Source organism: Dictyostelium discoideum (genome assembly GCF_000004695.1).
Source record: "Dictyostelium discoideum AX4 chromosome 2 chromosome, whole genome shotgun sequence".
Lineage (NCBI taxonomy): Eukaryota > Evosea > Eumycetozoa > Dictyosteliales > Dictyosteliaceae > Dictyostelium > Dictyostelium discoideum.
The window spans coordinates 4803297-4828395 of NC_007088.5; the positions used below are offsets into that span (position 1 = coordinate 4803297).

Genomic DNA, 25099 nt, shown 5'->3' on the forward strand with positions numbered 1-25099 from the left:
ATTTTTTTTTTTTTTTTTTTGAAACATTTTATTATTTTAAAAATTTGAATAGAATTATAATAATTATATTAATAATAATAATAATAATAGTAATAATAAAAGTATTATAATAACTCTCTTCTCTCTCATTGTAATAAAATTATTATAAAATTAATAAAACAAATTACTATCCCCCTCTTAAACTGTTTATATTATTACTATTATTATTATTTTTATTAATTTTTTAAAATTAAATATAATATTAGTTTAATAATTTTTTTTTTTTTTTTATTTTTTTTTTTTATTTATTATTTTAATTTTTTTTTTTTTTTTTTCTTTATTAATTTAATTTTTTTTTTTTTCCTCTTATTATTTTTTTTTAAATATTCTATTTTTAATTATTTATTTTTATTATTATTATTATTTTTATTATTATTATTTTTTTTTTTAATAATTAAAATTAATTTTTTTTAATTGGAATATCAAGTCAATTGTTTGATTTGTACTTTCTTCTTTTTCACACCACTTATCAACTGATTTTAACTTAAATTATATTCATTGTTCTTATTTGGCAATAATTTTTTTTTTTTTTTTTGTTTTAGATTTGGAAAAACACACACTCTCACTTAATAAATCAATAATTAACCCACAACCACATTGCCACCAACCACAAATACCTCACCAACCCACAAAAAAATACAATACCACTAAAAACCAATTATAAAGCCTTGTATTATTATTATAATTTTTTATTATAAATTTTCTTAATAATTATTATTATTTTAAATTTTATTTTTTTATTTTTTTTATTTTTTTTTTTAAAAAAATAAATACTAATCAAACATTTCACACCCCCTACATTTTCTTAATATTTTAATCAAAAAAAAAAAAACAACTACAAAATTATTTATAAATATAGGGTTTAACCTTTGGTAAGTTTTATCTATATTAAACCAAATTCTATCTATCTGTTTTTTTATTTTTTTTTTATTTTTTTTTTTTTTTATTTTTTATTTTTTTTTTGTTTGGTGACCCTTGATTATTGTGTAAAATACATTAATTTTGAGGCATAGTGTTTTTTGTGCTTTCTATCTTTATTGTAGGTTGTTGTTTGTTGAACAACACTACCATCATTAAATAAAGATATTTTTCATGATTTAAAAAAAAAAAAAAAAAAAATTCAAAAATAAAAAAAAAATGTGATTTCGGTGAAATAAACCACAATTCAACACTTTTACAAATTTAAAAGCACTCAATTTATTTTATTTTATTATTATTATTATTATTTTTTTTTTTTTTTAATCATATTCAATATTCAATATTGATTTTAAAAAAAAATCATTAATTGTGGAAATAAAAACTAATAATAAAAAAAAAAAAAAAAAAAATAAAAAAAAAAAAAAAAAAAAAAAAGTTTTAATAATCAAAAAAAAAAAAAAAAAAACCACACAGGACACACACAAACTATAAATATTTATTATAAAACTTTCAAATTCTTGTCATCAAAAAAAAAAAAAAAAAACAAAATTTAAAAAAAAAAAAAAAAATTAAATTTAAACACCATTTATGATCAATGTCTAAATAGTATTTTTAAAAATAAAAATAAAAAATAAAAATTAAAAAAAAAAAATCAAAAAAAAAAAAAAAACAATTTAATATAAATAATAAATTGTTTGAATAAATTAAATAAATTTGGCAATAACATAAATATATACATATTTAATAAAATTAATTAATTACCCAACACCACAAAAAACAAACACTAAAAAAAACACAGACACAACTTGTACATCTTTTAATTAGAATAGGGAGGAAAATAAAAAAAAAAAAAAAAAAAAAAAAAAAATATATAAAAATAATAAAAATAATAAAAATAAAAATAATAACAAAAAAATAAGAATAAGGAAATAAAAAAAAAAAAAAAAAAAAAAAAGTATATTTATATTATACATTCTTTCATTCGTTTATTCAGACTTTTATTTTATTATTTTTTTAAAATTATTTATTTTTTTCATTTCTATTTTTTTATAAATTATTATTAGTATTTAATATTAATATTATTTTTTTATTTTATTTATTTAATAATTTATTTTTTTATTTATTATTATTTTTTTTTTTTAAATCTCCTTCCCCCTTTTTTTTTTTTCTTTCAAAAATAACTTTTTACGCATTACTTAAACTATTTATTTATTTATTTGTACATAATACAAATAAAATAATAATAATAATAATAATAACAACAACTAATTTTTTTAAAAAATAATTATTAAAAAAAAAAAAAAAAAAAAAAAAAAAAAAAAATATTACAAACAACCAAAAGTAGCAATAACAAATTTCACAACAAGCAAAAACAATAATAAAATAAACATCAAAAACAAGAAAAAAAATATTTATATATATATAAAAAATGATTGTCGAAGTTGAATTAGGATTTTTATTATCAACATTATTTTTTACAATTATTTCAATTATTTTATTTTATTTTTTTATTAATAATAAAAATAATTTAATTGATCAATGCCAAGAAGTAACAAAATTAAATAATAAAGATAATAAAATTGTAAATAATAATAATAATAATTATAATAATAATAATTTTAATAAAATTGAAGAAATTAATGATGATAAAAATAAAGAAATTATAAAATTAATTAATAATAGTAATAATAAAAATTTAAAAATTAAAATCCAAGAAATAGATAGTGGTAATAATAATAATAATAATAATAATAATAATAATAATAATAATAATAATTTAAATAAAAATAGTAATGAAATTTTTAGAAATTTTAAAATATTTAGTGGTTCACTTTTAGTTATTGATCAAGATTTAAATATTATATCATCATCCGAGAGTGTTAGAGATATTTTCTCAAATATTAATGATATTAATGGTGTGAATCAACAAGTAATTGGTAGTTTACAAAATTATAGTTTCATAAATTTAGTTCATCAAAAAGATAAAGATAGAGTTTCAACATTTTTAAAATTAAAATTTAAAAATAATAATAATATTAAACATCAACAATTTTCTGAAGATATTATTAATGAAAAAGATGAATTAAAAGAAATTCAAATTGAAGATAATAAAGAATTAATTATTATCAATAATAATAATAATAATAATAATGATAATGTATTAAAATTTGGAAATAATAATAGTAATAATAGTAGTATTATATTATTTCAAGGAGTTTATCATTTAAATAATACAGATTTATCAAAACCATTTAATTTACAAGTTTCAATTTTACCATTTATTTCTGAAAATTATATTGTATTATCATTAAAAGATTTATCACCACCACCATTAAGATTACTTTTAAATAAAACTTCTTCTGCATTATCACCAAGATCATTATCATCATCTTCATCTTCATCACCATCATCATCGAATAATAATGGTAATACAAACAATAGTGGATCATTATCACCAAGATCTTCAAATTCAAATGGTAGTGCAGTTTCACCAAGAAATGTTTCAAGTAATTCAATGTCACCAAGAGGTCAAAATAGTGATCGTAGTATTTCATCACCAAGAGGTTCATCATCGTCGTCGTCATCATCATCAAATGAATTAGCAATTTCACCTAGAAATAGTAATGGTACAATTTCATCACCAAGAACATCAAATCTTTCAATTGAAAGTGTATTAAATAATAAATCAATTGATATGATTTCACATTTATCACATGAACTTAGAACACCAATTCATTCAGTTATTGCATCTATTCAATTGTTTAGATCAACCATTTTAACAGTTACTCAAAATGAATATTTATCAATTATAGATACATCAGCCAATACATTATTGGAATTGGTATCCAATGTATTAGATTATAAAAGAATTAGATCAGGAAAGTTAACATTGAATAATGTTGATTTTAATCTTTGTCATGTGATTGAAGATGTTTGTGCAATGGTAAGTCCACAAGCTCAAGCAAAATCATTACAAATCGCCTCATTTATCTTTATTCATTGTCCATTGAGTTTCTATGGTGATCCAATTAGATTAAGACAAGTTTTATTGAATTTAATTGGCAATGGTTTAAAGTACACTAATAAAGGTCAAGTTTGTATCTCTGTTGAGCCTGAACAAGTAAATGAACATTGTATGTATTTACATTTCCAAGTTAAAGATAGTGGTATCGGTATAAAGGAGGAGAATATGTCAAAATTATTCGCTGGCTTCTCTCAAGTTAATAATGGTGGTACCACACAAGAGGCATTGGGAAGTGGTTTGGGTTTGGCAATATCCAAGGATTTAGTAGAGTTAATGGGTGGTAAAATTTGGTGTTCTTCAAATGCCACTCAAAATAATGGTGAAGCTGGTTGTACATTCCATTTCGTTATACCATTGGAAACCAATCCAAAACAATTACCATGTCCAATTCAAAATTTCAATGGTTTATCAGTATTGGTTGTCGATAAAAATCCATATATTCAAACTGTACTTTGTCAATATTTAGAGGGTTGGAATTGTCAAGTCATTAAAAGTTCCGATATAAAAGAGGCATCAAATAAATTAAAAGATCTAAGAAGAGAACAAATTGAAGTGGTTATGATTGATATCGATAATATCGATTTCCGTGATTTCATTCAATTTAAAGATGCTTTTAATCGTTTGGAATTCGGTAGAATCGGTTTAATTACAATGTCAAGTGATAGATCAATGGTAAATGAAATGGGTTTTGGCACTTCAAAATTAACAAAACCATTCCGTCAATCTCATTTAGTAGCTTGTCTATTAGCTAGTATGCCTGAACATTCTTCATCAACTACAAATTGTTTTTCAAATATTGTTGGTATGAATAGTAATATTAATAATAATAATAATATTAATAATAATAGTAATAATAATAACAATAATATGCAAACTCATAATAGTAATAGTGTTTATGGTAATGGTAATTATGGTAATTGTACTCCATTCTCAAATAACAACAATAGAATTCATATGATGAGTTCAGGTGATAAACCAAGTATTAATAATAGAAGAATGTCAATCTCATTGGGTAAAATTCCAACTTTTAATTCTGGTGGTTCAAATTCACCAAGAAGTAAAAAATTATTTGAGGAAGTTTTACAACAACAACAACTTCAACAACAACTTCAACAACAACTTCAACAACAACAACAACTTCAACAACAACAACAACAACAACAACAACAACAACAACAACAACAACAACAATTACAACAACAACAACAACAATTAAATACAATTGATGATGATTCAAATAATTATTGTAATACAACAGGTACTATGGATAGTATTGATGAAATTAATAAAAATAATTATAGTGATAGTGAAAGTGATGAATTAAATGATGATCAAGCACCAATTATAGCACCAGTTCAACAATTATCATTTGGTCGTGTTACTAGAAGACATTCTATTGATATTATTATGTTTGAAAATTCTAGAGAATTATCAGAATTAAGAAATCTTGAAGATTCAACTAGATATTTGTCACCACGTTCAATGAATAATAATAATGGTAATAATGATAATGGTATCAATGGTGGTAGTGGAAACTCATTATTTGGATCATCAATTAAAGAAGAGATTGGTGGTACTTCTGATACAAGTTCATTAGCACAATCACCAAATTCATTATCACCAAGAGCCCCAACAAAGATTATGATATTAGATGATAATCCAGTTAGCTTAAAATTAATGCAACGTATCTTGGAAAGTCGTGGATTCGAATGTTATCCATTCGATTGCTCAGAGAAAGCCGTTGCTCAATTGGATCAAGTTAATCCTGCCATCATTTTCATGGATTGTGAAATGCCAAAAATGAATGGTTTCGAATGTACTCAATTAATAAGAAAGAGGGAACAAGAATCACTTTGTCTATTAAAAGATCGTAAGATTATTATTGCTTTGACTGCTCATATTAATCCTGAAATTCAAGTTAAATGTTTCGATGCTGGTATGAATGATTTCATCTCAAAACCATTCAAACCACAATGCTTAGAATTAATCCTTAGAAAATGGGAAGATTGTATAAGTAATAATCAATTAAATTATAACAATAGTTTAATTAATAATCAAACTACAATTCAAGAGCAAGTTTAAGTAATAATAATAATAATAATAATAATAATAATAATAATAATAATAATAATAATAATAATAATAATAATAGACTCATAGTGTATTTTTAATTTTATAAAAAAAAAAAAAAAAAAAATTTGTAAATAATGGTAATAATAATAAAAAAAAAAATTAATATGTTTGTTCGAAATTTTTAATTAAACAAATAAACAAAAAATAATATTGTAAATAAATAAAAAATAACAATTAAAATTATTTTAATTTTCTTTAAATATATTTTTTTATAATTTTAAAAAAAAAAAAAAAAAAAAAAAAAAAAAAAAATCCTTCAAAAATACGATATATGTTAAAATATTTATCTTTTTTAATTTTAATTTTTTTTTTTTTATTTTTATTTTTTTTTTATTTGATTTTTTTAATTAATAACATCAATAATATTAAATATTGCTGGTTGTTCACTTTTATTAATATATCCAAAATTAAAATATGTACCATTCTTTAGACCCCCATTTTGACTAATATATTTTGGAAATGAAAATTTATTTGATGAGATTTGTTCTACAGACCATACATTTTCCAATTCTAAATTTGATACACCAACAATGGTTGCCCCAAACACTATGGCTTTTCCAGTATTTCTTACCCTTACATCCCAGACTGAGAATGGTTGACCATTATGATTCCAAGAACTTGTTAGTGCTTGTGATATGGTTAATTGTTGACTAATTACTAATGAAAAAAGGGCAAAGAAAAATAAAATTAAGAATAATTTTTTGGACATTGCTTTTTTTTTTTTTTTTTTATATAATTTTATTTTTTTAATAAACTTTTCTTTTTATTTCTAAATTGTTTGTTTGATTAATAAAAATAAAAAAAAAATTGTTTAAATAATTTTTTTTTTTTTTTTTTTTTTTTTTTTTTTTTTTTTCCAACTAAATTTATTTGGTTTTTTTTTTTTAAAATAATTATTTTACTATAATAAGTAAACCACATAATTTAGGTAAAAAAACACACACCTCAAAATGGATTTTGTTTGTAATTTTAAATTAAAAATAAAAGAATTAAAAAAATCATTTTTTAAAATCAACAAAAAACTTTTTTTGTTTTTTCAAACACACCACCAAAAAACAATTTTTTTTTCATTATGATGTTACCTATATTTTATAAAAATTAATAATTAAAATGAAAAAATATGGGAATTGTTTGGAAAAAACTTTTTTTAAAAAAAAAAACAATTCGGTTAATAATTATTTATTAATTTTTTTAAATTGTTTAATTGTTAATTTTAAAATTAAATCAAGTGATTGAAAATGGGGGGTACTGAATTCATTTTTTTTTTTTTTCCATTTCTATTTCATTTTCCTTTTTTTTTTTTTTATTTTTTTATTTTTTTTTTTTTTTCTAATTACCAAAATAAAAATTTGAAAAAATAACTAAAACTATTAAAATTGATAAAGTGATTAAACAAATTTGTGCAATAATTTTTGAGTATCTTCTTGGAATTAATGATAAACTTTTAAAGTGATTAGTTGTAATATTAGTATTTTCTTCAGTATCTCTTGTTTCAAGTGAAAGTTCTTTTAATATCTTTTCTTGTTCTGGTGTAAAAAAACTTTCATAATTTTCACCATTTGTAAAACCTTCTTCAATATTATTTAATTCTATTTGATTTGATTCTAGTCCTTCTTTTCCTTGTTTTTGTTTATTATTTATTTTATTTTCAAATTTTTGTTGTTTATTATAATTATTTAATTTATTTTTAAAGTTTAAAGATTTTATATAAAGAATAAATGGTATAATGAAATTTGCAATTGAACCAAAGAATAAAGAAGAATAATTTGAAATTATATTTAACCAATCACCAGTTTGAAATGGAATTACAATTAACCAAGGTAAAACTATTGAAATTAAATTTGCAATCCAAGTTGGAAAGAATTTATTTTGAGTTAAATTATATCGTACAATGATTGAAAAAACTGGTATTGTACTTGCCAATACAATAAAAGGGAATAAATAAACTGATAATTTTGAAAATATATTTGCTTTTTTAGATAAATTAATTAAACTAAGAATGGTGGAATTTGGAGACATTGAAGAGAAAGTTAATGCACCAAATACACCAACAATAATGAATAATACCGTTGAAAAACTTGTTGAAATCCAAACTGATCTTTTTAAATTAACATTTGGTTTAGACTCATTTACCCATGATGGTATAGTTGTAATGAATGCATAATTAAACATACAATTACCAATGATTTGTGATATACCACTCATATGGTTACCAATAGTTGGTAAATTATCAGTTGATAATCCAATCAAAATGAAAATAACAACCCAACTAATTACAATTACCAACATAATGATAACACATGCAATTTGTATGATTATATTATCATTTAAATTAAAGAATGCCAATGGTACAACCAGAACTAGTATAGCTAAATAACCAATTGTTATAAACATATAATCATCTTGAAATGGTGATCCACCATCACCACTATTCTCAATTACACATATCCACCCATTGGAAAAAGAGATCCCACATGTTTTTTTGAAAATAAATACCATTAAACTATCGAAAACTTGTGAACATATGATAATACTTGCAATATTTGTAATGATTAAACTTATATTTATAAATAATTGTGATACTAAATACATTGATTTACCAAAATAAAATCTACATATCATTGTAAACTCTATACGTAATGCAAATTTATTATTTCCTGGAATCATTGACATTGATTCTATTATAAATAATGCCGATATTCCACTTAAACCTAACATTAAAATATATCCTAATAATGATAAAAACCATCCACCTTGTTGAAATTGATAACTAATATTAACCATTCCTGGTCCTGTACAATTACCAATTAATAAACATATTCCACCAATTGTTCCACTTTTTTTTTAATTTTTTTTTTAAAACAAATTAATTTTTTTTTTTTTTATATAATTTATTAAAATTAATAATAATATATTTATATATATTAATTATATACATACATTGATTTTAAACCAAATTTTTTTTTAAAATCTTCATCTTTTTGTGGGTTTGGAAAATTCTCTAAAATTTCTTCAGTTGATGATATTGAAGAAGATGAAGTATTTGCTGTATCGTTTGTTGAAATTATTGTTGTTCCACCAGAAGTTTTTGTTGGATTGGGAAATGAAATTAATTCAACATTTTCATTTGTATTTAAATCACTCATAATACAAATTATTCTTTTTTTTTTTTGATTTTTTTTTGATTTTTAAAAAAAATAATAATAAAAATAATAATAATAATAAAAATAATAATAATAATAAAAAAAATAATAATAATTTTTTAATAAATAACAATAACAATAAATAAAAAATAAAAAAATAATTTTAATATTAAAAAATAAAAATTAACAATATTTTTGTTTTTTTTTTTTTTTTTTTTTTTTTTTTTTTTATTGTTATTGTTTAATTGCAGTTTTAAATTGTTTTTTTTTTTTTCAATCGCTAATTAAAAAAATGATAGTGGGGAAAAAAAGGGATAAATGGGGTATGAAAGTTGGAAAAATGATGATTTTATTGTAATTATTAATATTTTTTTATTTTTTTTTTTGTGTGTGTGTTTTTTTTTTTATTTTTTAATTTTTTTGTTTTTATTTTTAAAACAATATTATAAACAACCCAAACCAAATGTGGATCATATTTAAATAATTAAGATTCGTTAGTGATGACTCACACTAAAAAAAAATTAATAGAAAAAAAAAAAAAAAAAAAAAGAAAAAAAAAGAACAAAAAAAATAAAAAAAAAATAAAAAGACAAAACAAAAATTGATTTTAAGAAATTCAGAAATTCAGAAAAAAGAAAAAAAAAACATTGGTAAAAATTAAAAAGACAAAACAAAAATTGATTTTAAGAAATTCAGAGAAAAAAAAGTAAATGATGATGTTGGAGTACATTTTACACAAAGCACCATTTTAATATTATTATTATTATTAATTGATTGTTGTTAAGTTGGTTTAATTCTGATGCATTAATTTAAGTTGAGAGTGGATTAAGTTTTGGTTCAGTTGAAATGGGTAATTAATATTTTTTGAAAAAAAAAATATTAATAAGAAAGGATCATTTTCATTTAAATTTTAAAAAACAGAAAAAAAAATTTCAGATTATAATAATTTAATATAAATTAGTTAATTAATTGTAAAAAAAAAAAAAATTAAAAAAAATTATAAAAAGTACTTTTTTTTATCTTTGGTAATTATTATTATTTGAATTTATTTATTAAAAACATAAATAAAAAATTCTAATGTGTGTTTTTTTTAAAAAAAAAAAAAAAAAAAAAAAAAAAAAAAAAAAAAAAAAATTGGATTAAATCAAGATTTTAAATTTTTAATCTGGTTTATTTTTTTTATTGAAATTTTATTTATTAACATGAAACTGTTCTATAAATATCCTCGTGCCAAACAAATACATTACGTCCACAAGTCATTAACTCTGGTGAAGTTGTACAATTTGTTGGATAGTCTTCGCAATACTATGAAAAATATTAAAAAAAATATTTTAGTTTTTTTTTTTTTTTTTTTTTTTTTATTTTAACTATTATCGTTTTTTAAAATTAATTTCAATAAAACTTACCAATACTGATGCTGAAATTAAAAAAATAATTAAATTGGAAATTTAAATCGTGTGTTAAATTTTTTTTTTTTTTTTTTTTTTTTTTTTTTTTTTTTTAATAATTTAATACATATGTTCACCTTGATCACAATAAAATTTTGAAAAAGAATTATTTCCTAAAAAAAAAAAAAAAGAATTATTAATTAGTAATCAATTTAAAAAAAAAAAAAAATAATAATAATAATGATAATAATAATAAATAATTTTATTACCTAAATGGAAAACAGTATTATTTGTATAAAAATAATACCATTGAGGATTACCTAAACAATTTGGATCAGTAAATTGAGAATATTTATATGCATATTCTGGCATACTTGTTGGATTTTCTTTAATTGTAACCAAAACATAATTATATGGTTGATAATACATGTAACCAATATCTGGAACTTTGTAACACTCATTAGGAAAAAAAAGTTACATCATCTTCTGAATTTGAATTTGAACATGTAATATCAGACCCTTTATATAACTGAAATGTTGCATTTGCATTATCTTTTCCAAGTGTTTTATAATTATTTAAAGTTGATGTAAAATCACCAATAGCAAAACATTCACCAACAACAAATGCATAACAAACTCCATTTTCACCTTTTGATACCGTACATTCATAATCTTCGTATGGTGTCATCTCTACATAATAAACTGATTCAACAACCAATATTGTTGAAAAACAACAAATTATAATAAATAAACAAATAAAATAAATTAAATTATTATTATTAAACATTTTAAAAAACTAAATGTGAAAATAAAAAAAAAATAAAAAAAAAAAAAAACCAAAATAAACCTTATAAAAAAGTAAATTAATTATGAATAAAAATATAAAATATTAATTTTTTGAATATTTAGATCCTAATACTTTAATGACCCCATCTGATTTTGAGTCAATCTCTTGGTGACATTGATCACATTTTTCGTATTTTGTTTTAGTTATGTTTTGAATACATGTTGCACACCATGGTTTACTTTCATATTGATAAAATTCATCTATTTTTTTTTTTAAAAAAAAAAAAAATTAGTTATCTTTATGAAAATCTTGACGTCATAAAACAAAATAAAATAAAATATCCAAAAATATCTTTTTTTTTTTTTTTTTTTTAAAAAATAATTTTAAAACTTTATAAAATATCTAAAAATATCTTTTTTTTTTTTTTTTTTAAAAAGTTAAAACACTATTTTTTAATCTTGATTTTTCAGATTCAAATACTAATTTATGAGAAGCAAGAGTATCATCAGGACCAGATAAAATTTGAGTTGGATCATTTTCAGAGACTGCATAAATAAATGATCTCATGAGGTAATAATCTGAAGCACCATGATTTGACATTTTTGTATTTTGAATTATTTGTGGTTTAAAGATTTCTTTATCACCAAATCTAAAGTCATCATAGACGATGTCATAACCATTGTTACATTCTAATTGACCCATTGAACCAAAGATTCTAATTTTACGTACACACATACTCTCTGTGAATGCAACCATACTAAAAGAGGAGAGAGCACCACCTTCAAATTCTAAATTCACAACTTGCTGATCGACTACGTCATTATCACTCTCATAGACACATCTACCATAGGGACCGTTTTCAATTGCCAATTTAACATTCTCTTTTGTTGGCTCTCTATCTGGTACTAGTACATCCCTTTTCCAAGGATAATGCTCTAAATAAATCTTTTGAGCACTGTATGGACACGTTTTGCTAATTGCGCATTCTACACATCTCTTTGCACTACCAGCATTGGTAGGTTTTTTCTCCTTTTTAAAGTATGTCAAGCTACCAAATGACGATACTTTCTTGCACTTTTTTCCGCCCATAAAATAATGAATCAAGTCAAGATCATGACACGACTTTGCCAATAGCATGAATGTCGAGGTTGAGAGTTTTCTCCAATTGCCTCTGACATAGGAATGGGCGTGGTGGTAGTACCCCACAGGCTCCAAATGCTGGATGTTTAGCACCTCCCCTATCAATCCACTGTCTATCAATTGCTTGATTTTAATATTAACCGGTGAGTATCTCAATACGTGGCAAACAGATAACATGACATTGTTGGCTTTGCAAGCTGATGTAATTCTCTCACAATCTTTTTCAGTGATAGCTAATGGTTTCTCTACTAATAAATGATACTTTTTATTAGCAAATGCAATTGCAGGCTCACAATGTAATTGGTCGGGTGTTGCTATTAACACTGCATCTGCGAATTTATCCATTGATATTATGTCTTTCCAATTTTCAAATATCATATCACTTGATAATCCAAATTCATTACCAAGTGTATCTCTTCTAAATTTAATTGGATCACATACTGCAACAATCTTTAATCTATTTGGTCTTTCAATTGAATATCTACTATAAACATATCCTCTTTGACCACACCCAATTATTATTAATTTTACAATTTTATTATTATCAAATTTCTTTTCTTCATTTTCAATATTATCTTCCATTTTTTTTAATAACTATACTTTTTTTATATATAAATAATTATTAGATGTAGTGGTAAAAAATTAAAGAAAATAAAAAAAAAAAAAAAAAATTAATTAAAAAAAAAAAAAAAAAAAAAAATTAAAAAAAAAAAATTCAGAGAACGTTCAAATAAAAACATTTAAACTTTAATGGGATAAATGAAATAATAAAAAAAAAAATAAAAAAAAGGTATAAAAAAAGGTATTAAAAAAAAAAAAGGTAGCTGTTTAATTTAAATTTTTTATTTTGTCAAATCATTTTTGTTTTAAGAATGAATAAATAAAAAAAAAAAAAATATTAAAATATTGAAAAAAAAAAAAAAAAAATCAGCTCAATTATTTTTTTTTATTTGGAATATATTTTAAATAAAATAATCAAGATTTAACTCTTTTTTTTTTTCATTTATAAATTAAAATTATTTTTCATTTTTTTATTTTTTTTTTTTTTTTTTGGTTTGTATAAAAAAAAAAAAAATATTAATTATATTTAACATGAATCTAAATAGTAAATGGGTTCTTTCCATGCCCATGCATTACGACTACATGGTCTGTATATATCTGTAGATGTGCAATTACTTGATGAACCTTCACAATACTATTTATAAAAAAAATATATAAAAATATTAGAATAATTTTAAAAAACTAGTTTTCCTGTTTTTTTTTTTTTTTTTTTTTTTTTAAACTTACCAATTCGTATGCTAATTTTTATTTATATTATATTTGAATGAAACAAATAAAATTTAATTTTATTAGGATCTATAATTTTAATATTTTATAATTTTTTTTTTTAAAAAAAAAAGGTTAAAATATACTTACGTTCACCTTCATCACAATAAAATTTACTGAAATCATTATTACCATAATGGAATGTTGTACCATTTGTATAGAAAAAGTACCATTGGGGATTGGTAGCACAATTGGAATCACTATATTGTGTGAATTTAAAAGCATACTGTGGCATGCTTGTTGGATTTTCTACAATTGAAACTAAAACATAATTATATATATTTGGATACATATTATTGTCAGCGTAATTTGGTGCATTATAACAACTTCCTGATTGATAAGTAACATCATTTACTGGATTAGCTTGTGAACATGTTGAATCTGAATTTTGATATTGATGAAATGTTGCTGTATTATTACCAACACCGCTAAGTGAAATCACATAATTATTAATTATTGGCGCAAAACTACCAACAGCAAAACATTCACCAACAACAAATGCATAACCAACTCCACTTTCACCTTTTGAAACTGTACATGCATCATCTTCATATGGTGTCATCTCTACATAATAAACTGACTCAACAACCAATATTGTCGATCCGATTAATAACAATAAACTTAAAAAATAAATAATATTTTCAAATTTCATTTTTTTTTTTTTTTTAATTTTTTTTTTTTATTATTATAATTAATTTGAATTTATTTTTATATAAAATGATCAATAATAAAAAAAATTAAAAAAAATTTTAAAAATAAAAAACTAAACAAAAAAAAAAAAAAAATTAAAAAAAATCATTTTTTTAAGATATTTTGGATAATTCAATTATAAAAAAATAAAATATCTTTTTTTTTTTATTGGAGAAATAATAAGAAAAATCTTTTTTAACACATCACCAATTCTATTTTTTTTAGGTGACACCTTTCTTGAAATAAAAAAATAAAAATCCAAAATAAAAAATTCTAATAAAATTTAAAAAAAAAAATAAAAAAAAAAGATTATTTATAGGTATATAAAATTTAATACAATGAAAACCTTATTTTAATTAATTTTTTGGGTGTTTAATAAATAAAAAATAATAAAATCTGTGTGTGTTTTTTTTTTTTTTTTTTTTTTTGTAAAGTGGGTCTTTATTTTTATTTTTATTTTTGTTTTTTATTTTTTATTTTTTATTTTTTATTTTTTATTCATCAAAAAAAAAAAAAAAAATACCACTTAATAAAAAAAGCTTATAATCAAAAATAAAAAAAAAAATGATTAGTGCAAATATAAAAATTATAGTTTATGGAGGTAAATCTGGTTGGATTGGTCAAAAAATTATAGAGTTATTAAAATTAAATGATAATATTGAATATCATATAAGTGACTGTAGACTTGAAAATAGAGAATCAATTTTAACTGAATTAGATAAAATTAAACCAACATCAGTAATAAACTGTGCAGGTGTAACTGGAAGACCAAATGTAGACTGGTGTGAAGATAATTAACAAGAAACAATAAGGTAAAAAAAAAAATATTAAAAATAATTAATTAAATTAGGCAATTTATTTCTTTTTTTTTTTTAAATGAAATAATTTTTTATAATATTTCAAAAACTACTATTTAAAAATAAAAAGTTACCAAATTTTATTAATTTGTATTTTCTATATAAATTTATTTAAAAGAAAAAAAAAGAAAACTAATTTAATTTTTTTTTTTATTTATTTTTTTTTTTTATTTTATTTTTTTTTTTTTTTTATTAATAATTTTTTATTTTTTATTTCATTTTATTTAGATCAAATGTAATTGGTACTTTAAATTTAATTGATTGTTGTTATTTAAGATCAATTCATATAACAAATTTTGCAACTGGATGTATTTATAAATATGATGAAAATCATCCAATGTATTCTGGTATTGGATTTAAAGAAGAGGAAGAATTTAATTATTTCGAATCACATTATAGTGTAACAAAACAAATGGTTGAAAAATTAACAAAACATTATGAAAGTAATACATTAACATTAAGATTAAGAATGCCAATATCAGAGAATTTAAATGAACCAAGAAATTTCATTACAAAGATAATAAATTATGAAAGAGTTGTAAATATTCCAAATAGTTGTACAGTTTTACCAGACCTATTACCAATAGCAATTGATATGTCAATTAAACAAATTAAAGGTGTTTATAATTTCGTTAATCCTGGTGTAATTTCACATAATGAAATATTAGATCTTTATACATTATTAATTAATCCAAATTTTAAGTATCAAAATTTCACTGAAATTGAACAATCAAAAATTTTAAAATGTGGTAGATCAAATAATCATTTAGATACAACAAAACTTGAATCATTATATCCAACAATACCAAATATTAAAAAATCAATTGAAAATATTTTTTTAAATTCAAAAAAATAAATTATTTATTATTTTTTATTATTTTTTTTTTAATTATTTAATTATTTTATTTAGTTTTTTTTTAAAATTGATATTTCCATTTTAATGGTACTAAATTAAAAGAAATATTTGTAATTGATAAATTTGTTTTTAATGAACGTTCAAAAACTTCTTTTGAACGATAAGTTAATTTATTAAAACTAAGATCTAAAACTTGAATATGAGTATTTGTAGCTAATGATTCAGCAAAGATTATACCAACTTTATCATTTATTTCATTTTCATTCATATTTAAACGAATTAAATGAGTACCATCATTTGCTAATAATGAAGCAATTGGTAAACTACCTTTATCACCTAAAGAAGTATAAGAGAGTTCTAAATGAATTAATGATCTATTTACTTTTAATGAATCTGCAATTAATTGACCAAATTGAGGTGATAACTTGTTTTGACTCATATTTAAAAGTTTTAAAGTTTTATTATTTGATAAAGCCTCTGCGATATATTTGGCACCAGCATAGTCGATTTGATTACCAGAGATATCCAACGATTTCAATGAACAAGTTGAAGAATTTAATGCACGAGCAATACCCTCTGCAAAACCATTACCTAAACTATTGGTTGATAGAGATAGGGCAGTAATAGTTTTATTATTCGATAAAGCATCGGCTAATTCCCAACCACCTGAAGTATCGAAAATTCTATTATCGGAAAGATTTAATCTTGTAATTGTACTATTAACTTCCAATGCTCTCGCAATCGATATTAAACTTACACCCAATTTATTAGATTTAAAATTAATGTCCACTAATGTAGAAGTTTTCTTTGAGAGTGTTTTTGAAATCTCTGATGCACTTGCACTTTCTAATTGACAATTTGATAAATTCAATTCATTCAATACGGTGGTGGTTGATTTACCTAATGATTCGAAAAATACAGCACCCGATTGATCATCGATATGATCCAAATGAACCGATTTCAAAGTACTATTATGAGCCAATGAATTACCAAGCATAATTGCAGTTTGACCATTGATATAATTTAAACGTAAATAAAGTCTCTCCAATTTATTATTGGTTTTCATTGCTCTTGCCAATGCAATACCACCCTCTGGTGCAATATGATTGTAAAAGAAATCAATGGTTTTCAAACTTGTCTTATTGGTTGACATAAGTTGTGCCAATTTTATAGCTGTTGCATTACCAAGTTTATTACCACGAAAATCTATCGATTCAATAGTAGTATTCTCTGATAGTGCATTTATAACTGCATCTATTGAATCATCATCTAAATTACCATGACGAAATGATAAATGAGTAATGGAAGTATTAATTCTCAATGCATTACCAATTGCCATGAAATTCTCTGGCGAGATCCATTTTTGATAGAATCTAAAATAAGTCATCGAATTTGCAACCTCAAAGAATTGGGTGAATAAATTTTTACTAAATGAATTTGATAAGATCGGTTTAGTGGTAGCTTTCATGAATTTCTCAGGTACACGATCTGGCATTGTATGTTTTACAACATTCATAAATTTTTGAAATGTTGATGATTTATCAATATGCATTGCAACATAGTAAAATTTAAATTTCTTACCACCCTCAATTAAACCTTGTGTTGTCAATTGAATTAATGAACGTAAATGTTTTGGTGATTTAACAGTGAAATAAGTGAATACTTGTGGAGCTAATTTACATCCCCATAATTTACAAACTAAACAAATTGTTTCCAATTCTAAATTTGGATTCTTTTTAACTATTATACCATTGCCACTATTACTACCACTATTATTTAAACTATTTAATAATGATGATCCCAATGGTGAACCACCATCAGAACCTGATGAACCACCTGACATACTTAATTGACCATTGTTGTTGCTTCCGTTATTGGATGCACTTTCACCCTCTGGTGAACCACTAAATCTTATCTCTGATTTCTCTAAATCAACTTTATTCTCTATTAAATAATATAAAATCTTTGTTATAACTGTATGTGGTAAATTATTTATATTCAATTTATCTGTAGATTTAAAAAATGTTTTACTTAATGATTTCTTTAATTGACCATGTTTTGATTCTTTATTCTCTTTTTCTTTTTTACTTGATCCCAAACTTGTTGTAATTGTACTTGTTTCATCATCTTCATTAAAATCAACTGCTTTATTTAATTCTACATTTTTATGACGTCTAATATGATGATGTCTATGTTCTTTATCTTTATGTTCTTTATCTTTATGTTCTTTATCTTTATCCTTATGTTCTTTATCTTTATCTTTATGTTCTTTATCTTTATGCTTATGTTCTTTATCTTTATGTTCTTTGTGTTCTTTATCTTTATGTTCTTTATGTTCTTTATGTTCTTTATGTTCTTTATGTTCTTTATGATCATCATTATCATTGGTAGTTGTATCTTCAAAATCTGATGAATCAGGACTAAGAGTAAGTTCACCTAATCCATCTGGTAAATTTTTATTTTTTTTACTACTTTTCTTTTTATTTGGTGAATGAAATGCTGATGCTATGAATGCTAATGGTGATGATGGTCTTCTAGGTTTAGTTTGTGGTGGTGATTTATGAAGTTTTGTATTGTTTATTGTTGATAACTCTTCGGCATTATTATCAAACGATGATGATAATCCACCACCTTTTGGTGGGGAATTTTGTGGTATTAATTCTATACTATCCACTAATATTTTTGGTGGTGGTAATTCACTCATTTTTTAATTTTATTTATATATTTATATACAGGTTTTATTTTTAATTTTATTATTTATTTATTTATTTATTATTGAATATAAAAATATTTTTTTATTATTATTTTTTATTTTAATTTTTTTTTTTTTTTAATTATTTATTGGAAAAAAAAGAAAAAATAATAAAACTAATTAAAGTAAAATGTATATGTTTTATACAAAAATAGTATTATAAATAATTTTTTATAAAAAGAAATGCAAATTTGGTATGACAACGACTGACAGATTTTTTTTTTTTTAAGTGTTTAATTTATGAAAAAAAGAAAATTAAAAAAAAATGAAATAAAATTAAAAAAAAAAATTAAAAAATTAAAAATAGGTTACAATTTTTTTTTTTTTTTTTTTTTTTTTATTATTTTATTTTAAATTATTATTATTATAATTATTCTACTTTCTTTATTTTATTTTTTTTTTTTTTTTTTATTATTTTATTTTTTTTTTTTTTATTTTTTTTTTTTTTAATGACTTTTAAAGTGATTAGTGGTGAACTGTTTGGAATGAAAATAAAAATAAAATTTTTTGGCAAAGGTTGGATTAAAAAAAAAAAAAAAATAAAAATAAAAAAAAAAAAAAAAAATAAAAATAAAAATAAAAATTAAATATTTTTTTTGATTATTAGAACCACCAAAACGAAGTGTCTTTTTTTTATGAAAATAAAAAAATCAGCTTACGAAAATTTTCAAGATCACAATGCAAATATTTGATATATAACTTTTATTTTATTTAAAAATTTTATAATTGTTTATAATTATTATTTTTTAAATTATATTTTCTAACCCTCAAAAACTCATAGTAATCAAATTATCTCAATTCTTAAACAAAAAAAATAAAAAAATAAAAATAATACTTTTAATTAAACCTTATTATCAGACTTTCTCACTCATAATATCAAAATAAAAAAAAAAATAAAAAAAAAAAAAAAAAAAAAAAAAAAATATTTTTTTATTTTCAATTAATTTTAAAAAATCTAAAAATAAACCGACAAAATAACCTCACATTCTTTTCGGGTTACATTTTTAAAATAACTACTAAGGGTGGTAATACAAGCCCTATCGAATTAAATTAATAAAAAAAAAAAAAAAAAAAAAAATAATAAAAAAAAAAATTATAATATTAAAAACTAAAATTCTTAATTTAAAACAATTTTTTTTTTTTTTTTTGTTATTACTGAAATCTGAATCATAATGCAACGACAATTTTTATAATATTTATCTTATGAATCTGAATTTGAATCTGATACATTAATTTTTTATTATAAATAATTATTGACACCACTATTTCATTTCCCATTATTTTTTATTGGGAAACAAAAAGCCCTGTTTAGTGATTTCAAAAAAAAAAAAATAATAAAAAAATAAAATGTGTATATATGTATATTTGAAAAAAAAAAAAAATCAATATTAAAAAATAATTTGAATGGCAACTCATTTTGATTACGTTCAATATTTAAATTTCAATTAGTTTATAGTTTTTTATTTTTTTTTTATTATTATTTTTTTTTTTTAAAAAAAAAATTATCTCAAGTGATTCAAATAATGATCAGAAAATAAAAAAAAAAAAAAAAAAAAAATGAAATAATGGCAACAAATCGAACAGGTATGCAATCAAGTTTCAAATAACCATCATGAAATATTTAAAAAAATAATAAAATTAAACAATGGGCAACAAATCAAACAGATATACAATCCCGTTTCAAATAACCATCAAATAAGCATCAAAAAAAAAAAAAAAAAAAAAAAAATTAAAAATGGTAAACTTATGTTATGTGGTAATTTAATTTCAAATAAAGATCAAGAAAAATATGGAAAACTAGTAAAAATATTAAAAAAAGTTATTTTTATTTTTATTTTTATTTTTTTTTTAATTTTTATTTTTTTTTCTTCGATTTCCAAGATTACTTTTCCATCATTTTCATAATAAAATTTAGGCCTATTATTAAATTATTATGATAAAAAAAAAAAATAGTGTTGAGGGAAAATATTTTATTTTGCTTTGGTATAAAATTTTTTTTTTATTTTGGTTTACAAATCTCGATGGATATTTAACTCTTTTTTTTGAGAGAGAGTTTTTTTTTATTTTTTTTTTTAATTTATTTTTGCGCCCACACACAAAGCAACACATACAAAAAAACCATGTCAGTGACCACGTTGACAATTAAAAAAATTACATAAAAATAAAAATAATTTAAAATTATTTTTTTTGATTTTTTTTTTTTTTTCCAATTTTTTTTTTTCTTCTCACATTTTTTTTTGAATTTTATTTTTTATTATTTATATTTTTTTTTAAATTTTATTTTTTTTTTTTTTAAAAATTTCTTTTTTTTTTTTTTTTTTTTTCTCAAAAATTACTTTTTTTTTTTATTATTATTTTTGATAAAATAAAATTTTAAAGTTTTATACATATAGTTTTTTAATAAACAAATAATAATAAATAAATAATAATAAATAAATAATAATAAATAAAATATATAAATAAATATTTTAATAAATATAAAATTTTTTTTCACTTTTTTTTTTTTTTTCTTTTTGTGTATATAAATTAAAAAAAATATAATATAAAATATAAAATATAAAATATAAAATATAAAATATAAAATATAAAATATAAAATGGTTGAATTAGAATCAATGTCATCATCAAGCGAATGGTTTTTAAATAATAACAGTAATATTCATAATAATACACACAATCATAATCATAATAATAATAATAACAATAATAATATAAATAGTAATAATCACGGCCATAGTGCAAATAGTAGTGCACACAACCACAACAACAATAATAATAATAATACCAATAATAATAGCAACAATAGCAATAATAATAATAATAATAATAATAATAATAATAATACACAAAATACAAATAATGGTACATTTTTAACACCATTACCTGTATTAACTAATAGTAGTACTGGTTTGGGAAAAAGTATTGATTGGTTATATACAAACACCTCAAATACCGACTCACATAATATAAATTCAAGTAGTAATAAAGTTACAAAACTTTCAAATGGATTTTCTTTATTAAATCAAGATGGTACTCAATCACCATCATGCTTTTTAAATTTATCCTCAACTGGTAACCACGAAGATCCTGTACAAGTTCCAATGAACAATAATCCACAAGATCTCTTATTCCAATTTAATATTTCACCACAATTACAATCACAAAATAATAATAGTAGTAATAATAATAATAACAATAATAACAATGGTAGTAATACTCCATTAAATGGTAGTAATGGTAGTAATAATAATTATTCATCACCAATTTCACCAGTACCACAATACCAACACTCTGCTGGTTCTTCACCAATCCAAGAGTATCCATATTATTCACCATCATCATCACCCCATTCAAATGAATCAACCTCACCAATTACAGTTATTAAAGATAGTGGTAGTATTATAAATCCAATCAATAATAATAATAATAATAATAATAATAATAATAATAATAATAATAATAACAATAATAATAACAATAATAATAATAATAAAAACAATTTAAATAATAATACATTCCAATTTTCATCATTAAAAAGTACAACTGGTATTGCACCACCATTACAAACCGATTATCATTTATTATATAATTTTGTTCAACAAAATTTTTCTGGAAAACCAGAAGATTCATTATTAAACCAAACTTTAAATAATAATAATAATAATAATAATAACAATAATAATAATAATAATAATACAACAATCCAAACTTCACCACAACCACTTGTTTTACCACAAATTCAAAATCCATTTTTACCATATAATATTTCGACTCCAATTTCAGTTCCAAATAATATTTTATCATCAGCTCAATCATCAACAAATTCATCACCAAACAACAACAACAATAATAATAATAATAATAACAATATTTTTTCAACTGTTAATAATAATAATAATCTCGTAAATAATAACAGTAATAATATGGAATTAGATGTAGATAAACCATTTTCACAAGAAAAATTTTATTTACACTTAAAATCAATTGTACCAAGTTTTAATGAAAATTTTGAAGCATCATCTGAATCTGCACAATCTGAATCATCTCAAGAAAGTGATTATGATGCACTCAATGAACGTAATAGTGGTGTTAAGAAGAGAGGTAGAGATGAAGATCAAATCGATACATCTGGTCAAGTTGTTTTATCACGTGAACATGTTTTGAAATTATCAAGTAAAGAAATTGAAGAATATGTTTCACGTTTAAAGATGCACCATATTCTTACTCAAGCCGAGGAAAAAGAATTGAAAAAACAAAGACGTTTAGTAAAGAATCGTGAATATGCTTCACAATCTCGTTCTCGTAGAAAGATTTATGTTGAGAATATTGAAACAAAACTTCAAAAAACAAATCAAGATTGTGCTTCAATTAAATCTCAATTAAATTCAGTTAAAGAGGAAAATAAAGCCTTAAAGAAACAATTGTACAGTTTAACTAATACTCTTAAAAGTAATCCTTCTTTAGCTGAAGCATTTGGAAAAATTTTCTCTCCAATAGGTAATAATAAAACTTCTTCTGCTACATTATTTGTAAGTTTTATTTATTTAATTTTAATATTAAAAAAAAAAAAAAAAAAAAAAAAAAAAAAAAAAGAAAATAAAAAAAATATACTAACTTTTTTATAATTTTTAGGTATTTTTCTTTTTATTTACATTTACATTTTTATTCCAATCTTCTACAGTTACCTTTAATTCAGAGTATGTTTTATTTTTTTTTAAAATACCATTAGCGTTCATAAAATTTATATTAATTTTTTTTTTTTTTCTCTTTTTATAGTAGGGTATCTTCAATTCAACGTAATCTTTTAAGTTTAGAAGAAACTCAAGCAACAGAATGGAACATAAAGAGAGCCATTCTTGAAGAAACTAAACAATATGTCGATTCTTTGTTAACCTCCTTATATACTTCAAAACTACAATCTTTATCAGAAACTCCTTTAGATACATCTAATTATATCATCAACAACAACAATAACGAATCAACTTCCGAAACAACAACAAACAACAAAGTAGTTTCGACATCTAGTGATGATATTTCAAATGTTTTATCAAATCTTTCTGTTTCCGATAAAGAAGTTCCTCAAAAGTGTAAAGATTCATCTGATTTAAAATGTGATTCTCCCCCACTTTCACCTTTAAATTAATAAAATTTTTATTTATTGTTTCATAAATTTTTTTTAGGTTAATCATTTAATCACTTTTTTGTTTAAATATTTCATTTTTTTTTTTTTAACCTTTAATAATATCTTTACTACACCCTCATTTAACCCAGTTTTTTATCAATAAAATGACCATAAGATGATTTACAATTGTCTAATGATTGAATATAATTAATATTTACGAAAATGTTAGAAAAAAATTTAATAATTAATTTTTTACTTAAATTATTTTTTTTAATTAATAATATATTATTTTTATATTTGTTTGTATATATGTCTGTAATACTATAAATTGTTATTTATTAGGCATACCCTCTTTTGTAATATTATACATGAGAATGAACAATATTATATACAGAATTATATATTTAATTACAGAAAAAATATAACAAACTTTAACTGAGTATTTAAATTTTTTTTGATATTTTTTATATTTTTTTATATATACATAGCCTTCATTTATTTTTTAAGGTAATTAATTTCAAAACAAGAAAGAATTCTTGAAAAAAAAAAAAAAACTACTTTTATTTCTTTTTTTATTTTCAATTGATCAATCAACAATAACCAATAAAAAGAATAATAAAAAGAATAAAAAGTAAATGTGAAAAAAAGTTACTATAAAGCAACTAATAATATTTTATTTTTTATTTTTTCAAATTAAACACAATTTTTTTTTTATGTTCCCACCACGATTAGTTAATGTTTTTGTGGTGAATTGATGAATTATAAGATTATACCAAAATTATTTTTTATATATTTAATGTACGGATTGTTTTTGATTGATGAGAACAATTTAAATAAAAATCAAATTAAAAAAAGTTAATTATATTTTAATTTTTTTATTTTTTAATTTTTTTTTTTGTTTTAATTTCCCCCAACACAAATTTT

General features: G+C 20.8%; 10 protein-coding genes and 1 pseudogene across 10 annotated transcripts; 4 read left to right on the forward strand and 7 right to left on the reverse strand.

The window, feature by feature from the left end:
• Positions 1–2386: 2386 nt before the first annotated feature.
• Positions 2387–6064, forward strand: dhkC (histidine kinase; the record flags this gene model as incomplete). The annotated part of the gene is made up of 1 exon (XM_639181.1): positions 2387–6064. The coding sequence occupies one exon, from the start codon at positions 2387–2389 to the stop codon at positions 6062–6064; it is 3678 nt and encodes a 1225-aa protein (XP_644273.1).
• A 394-nt stretch (positions 6065–6458) lies between these two features.
• Positions 6459–6824, reverse strand: ecmJ (cellulose-binding domain-containing protein; the record flags this gene model as incomplete). Its single annotated transcript, XM_639182.1, has 1 exon — positions 6459–6824. The coding sequence occupies one exon, from the start codon at positions 6822–6824 to the stop codon at positions 6459–6461; it is 366 nt and encodes a 121-aa protein (XP_644274.1).
• Positions 6825–7444: 620 nt separating this feature from the next.
• On the reverse strand, positions 7445–9261 carry DDB_G0274187 (hypothetical protein; the record flags this gene model as incomplete). The annotated part of the gene is made up of 2 exons (XM_639183.1): positions 7445–8951; positions 9056–9261. The coding sequence occupies 2 exons, from the start codon at positions 9259–9261 to the stop codon at positions 7445–7447; spliced, it is 1713 nt and encodes a 570-aa protein (XP_644275.1).
• A 1658-nt stretch (positions 9262–10919) lies between these two features.
• DDB_G0274985 lies at positions 10920–11684 on the reverse strand (annotated as a pseudogene; the record flags this gene model as incomplete).
• Positions 11685–11862: 178 nt separating this feature from the next.
• On the reverse strand, positions 11863–13155 carry DDB_G0274185 (hypothetical protein; the record flags this gene model as incomplete). Its single annotated transcript, XM_639185.1, has 1 exon — positions 11863–13155. The coding sequence occupies one exon, from the start codon at positions 13153–13155 to the stop codon at positions 11863–11865; it is 1293 nt and encodes a 430-aa protein (XP_644277.1).
• Positions 13156–13671: 516 nt separating this feature from the next.
• DDB_G0274987 (hypothetical protein) lies at positions 13672–14551 on the reverse strand (the record flags this gene model as incomplete). The annotated part of the gene is made up of 2 exons (XM_639186.1): positions 13672–13768; positions 13986–14551. The coding sequence occupies 2 exons, from the start codon at positions 14549–14551 to the stop codon at positions 13672–13674; spliced, it is 663 nt and encodes a 220-aa protein (XP_644278.1).
• A 602-nt stretch (positions 14552–15153) lies between these two features.
• DDB_G0274989 (hypothetical protein) lies at positions 15154–15387 on the forward strand (the record flags this gene model as incomplete). Its single annotated transcript, XM_639187.1, has 1 exon — positions 15154–15387. One exon carries the CDS (start codon positions 15154–15156, stop codon positions 15385–15387), a length of 234 nt encoding a protein of 77 aa, XP_644279.1.
• Positions 15388–15783: 396 nt separating this feature from the next.
• DDB_G0274991 (hypothetical protein) lies at positions 15784–16302 on the forward strand (the record flags this gene model as incomplete). Its single annotated transcript, XM_639188.1, has 1 exon — positions 15784–16302. The coding sequence occupies one exon, from the start codon at positions 15784–15786 to the stop codon at positions 16300–16302; it is 519 nt and encodes a 172-aa protein (XP_644280.1).
• A 61-nt stretch (positions 16303–16363) lies between these two features.
• On the reverse strand, positions 16364–19006 carry DDB_G0274183 (leucine-rich repeat-containing protein; the record flags this gene model as incomplete). Its single annotated transcript, XM_639189.1, has 1 exon — positions 16364–19006. The coding sequence occupies one exon, from the start codon at positions 19004–19006 to the stop codon at positions 16364–16366; it is 2643 nt and encodes an 880-aa protein (XP_644281.1).
• A 494-nt stretch (positions 19007–19500) lies between these two features.
• Positions 19501–20332, reverse strand: DDB_G0274619 (hypothetical protein; the record flags this gene model as incomplete). The annotated part of the gene is made up of 4 exons (XM_639190.1): positions 19501–19680; positions 19714–19753; positions 20026–20091; positions 20313–20332. 4 exons carry the CDS (start codon positions 20330–20332, stop codon positions 19501–19503), a joined length of 306 nt encoding a protein of 101 aa, XP_644282.1.
• A 1318-nt stretch (positions 20333–21650) lies between these two features.
• Positions 21651–24196, forward strand: bzpJ (hypothetical protein; the record flags this gene model as incomplete). Its single annotated transcript, XM_639191.1, has 3 exons — positions 21651–23582; positions 23686–23750; positions 23830–24196. The coding sequence occupies 3 exons, from the start codon at positions 21651–21653 to the stop codon at positions 24194–24196; spliced, it is 2364 nt and encodes a 787-aa protein (XP_644283.1).
• Positions 24197–25099: the final 903 nt, after the last annotated feature.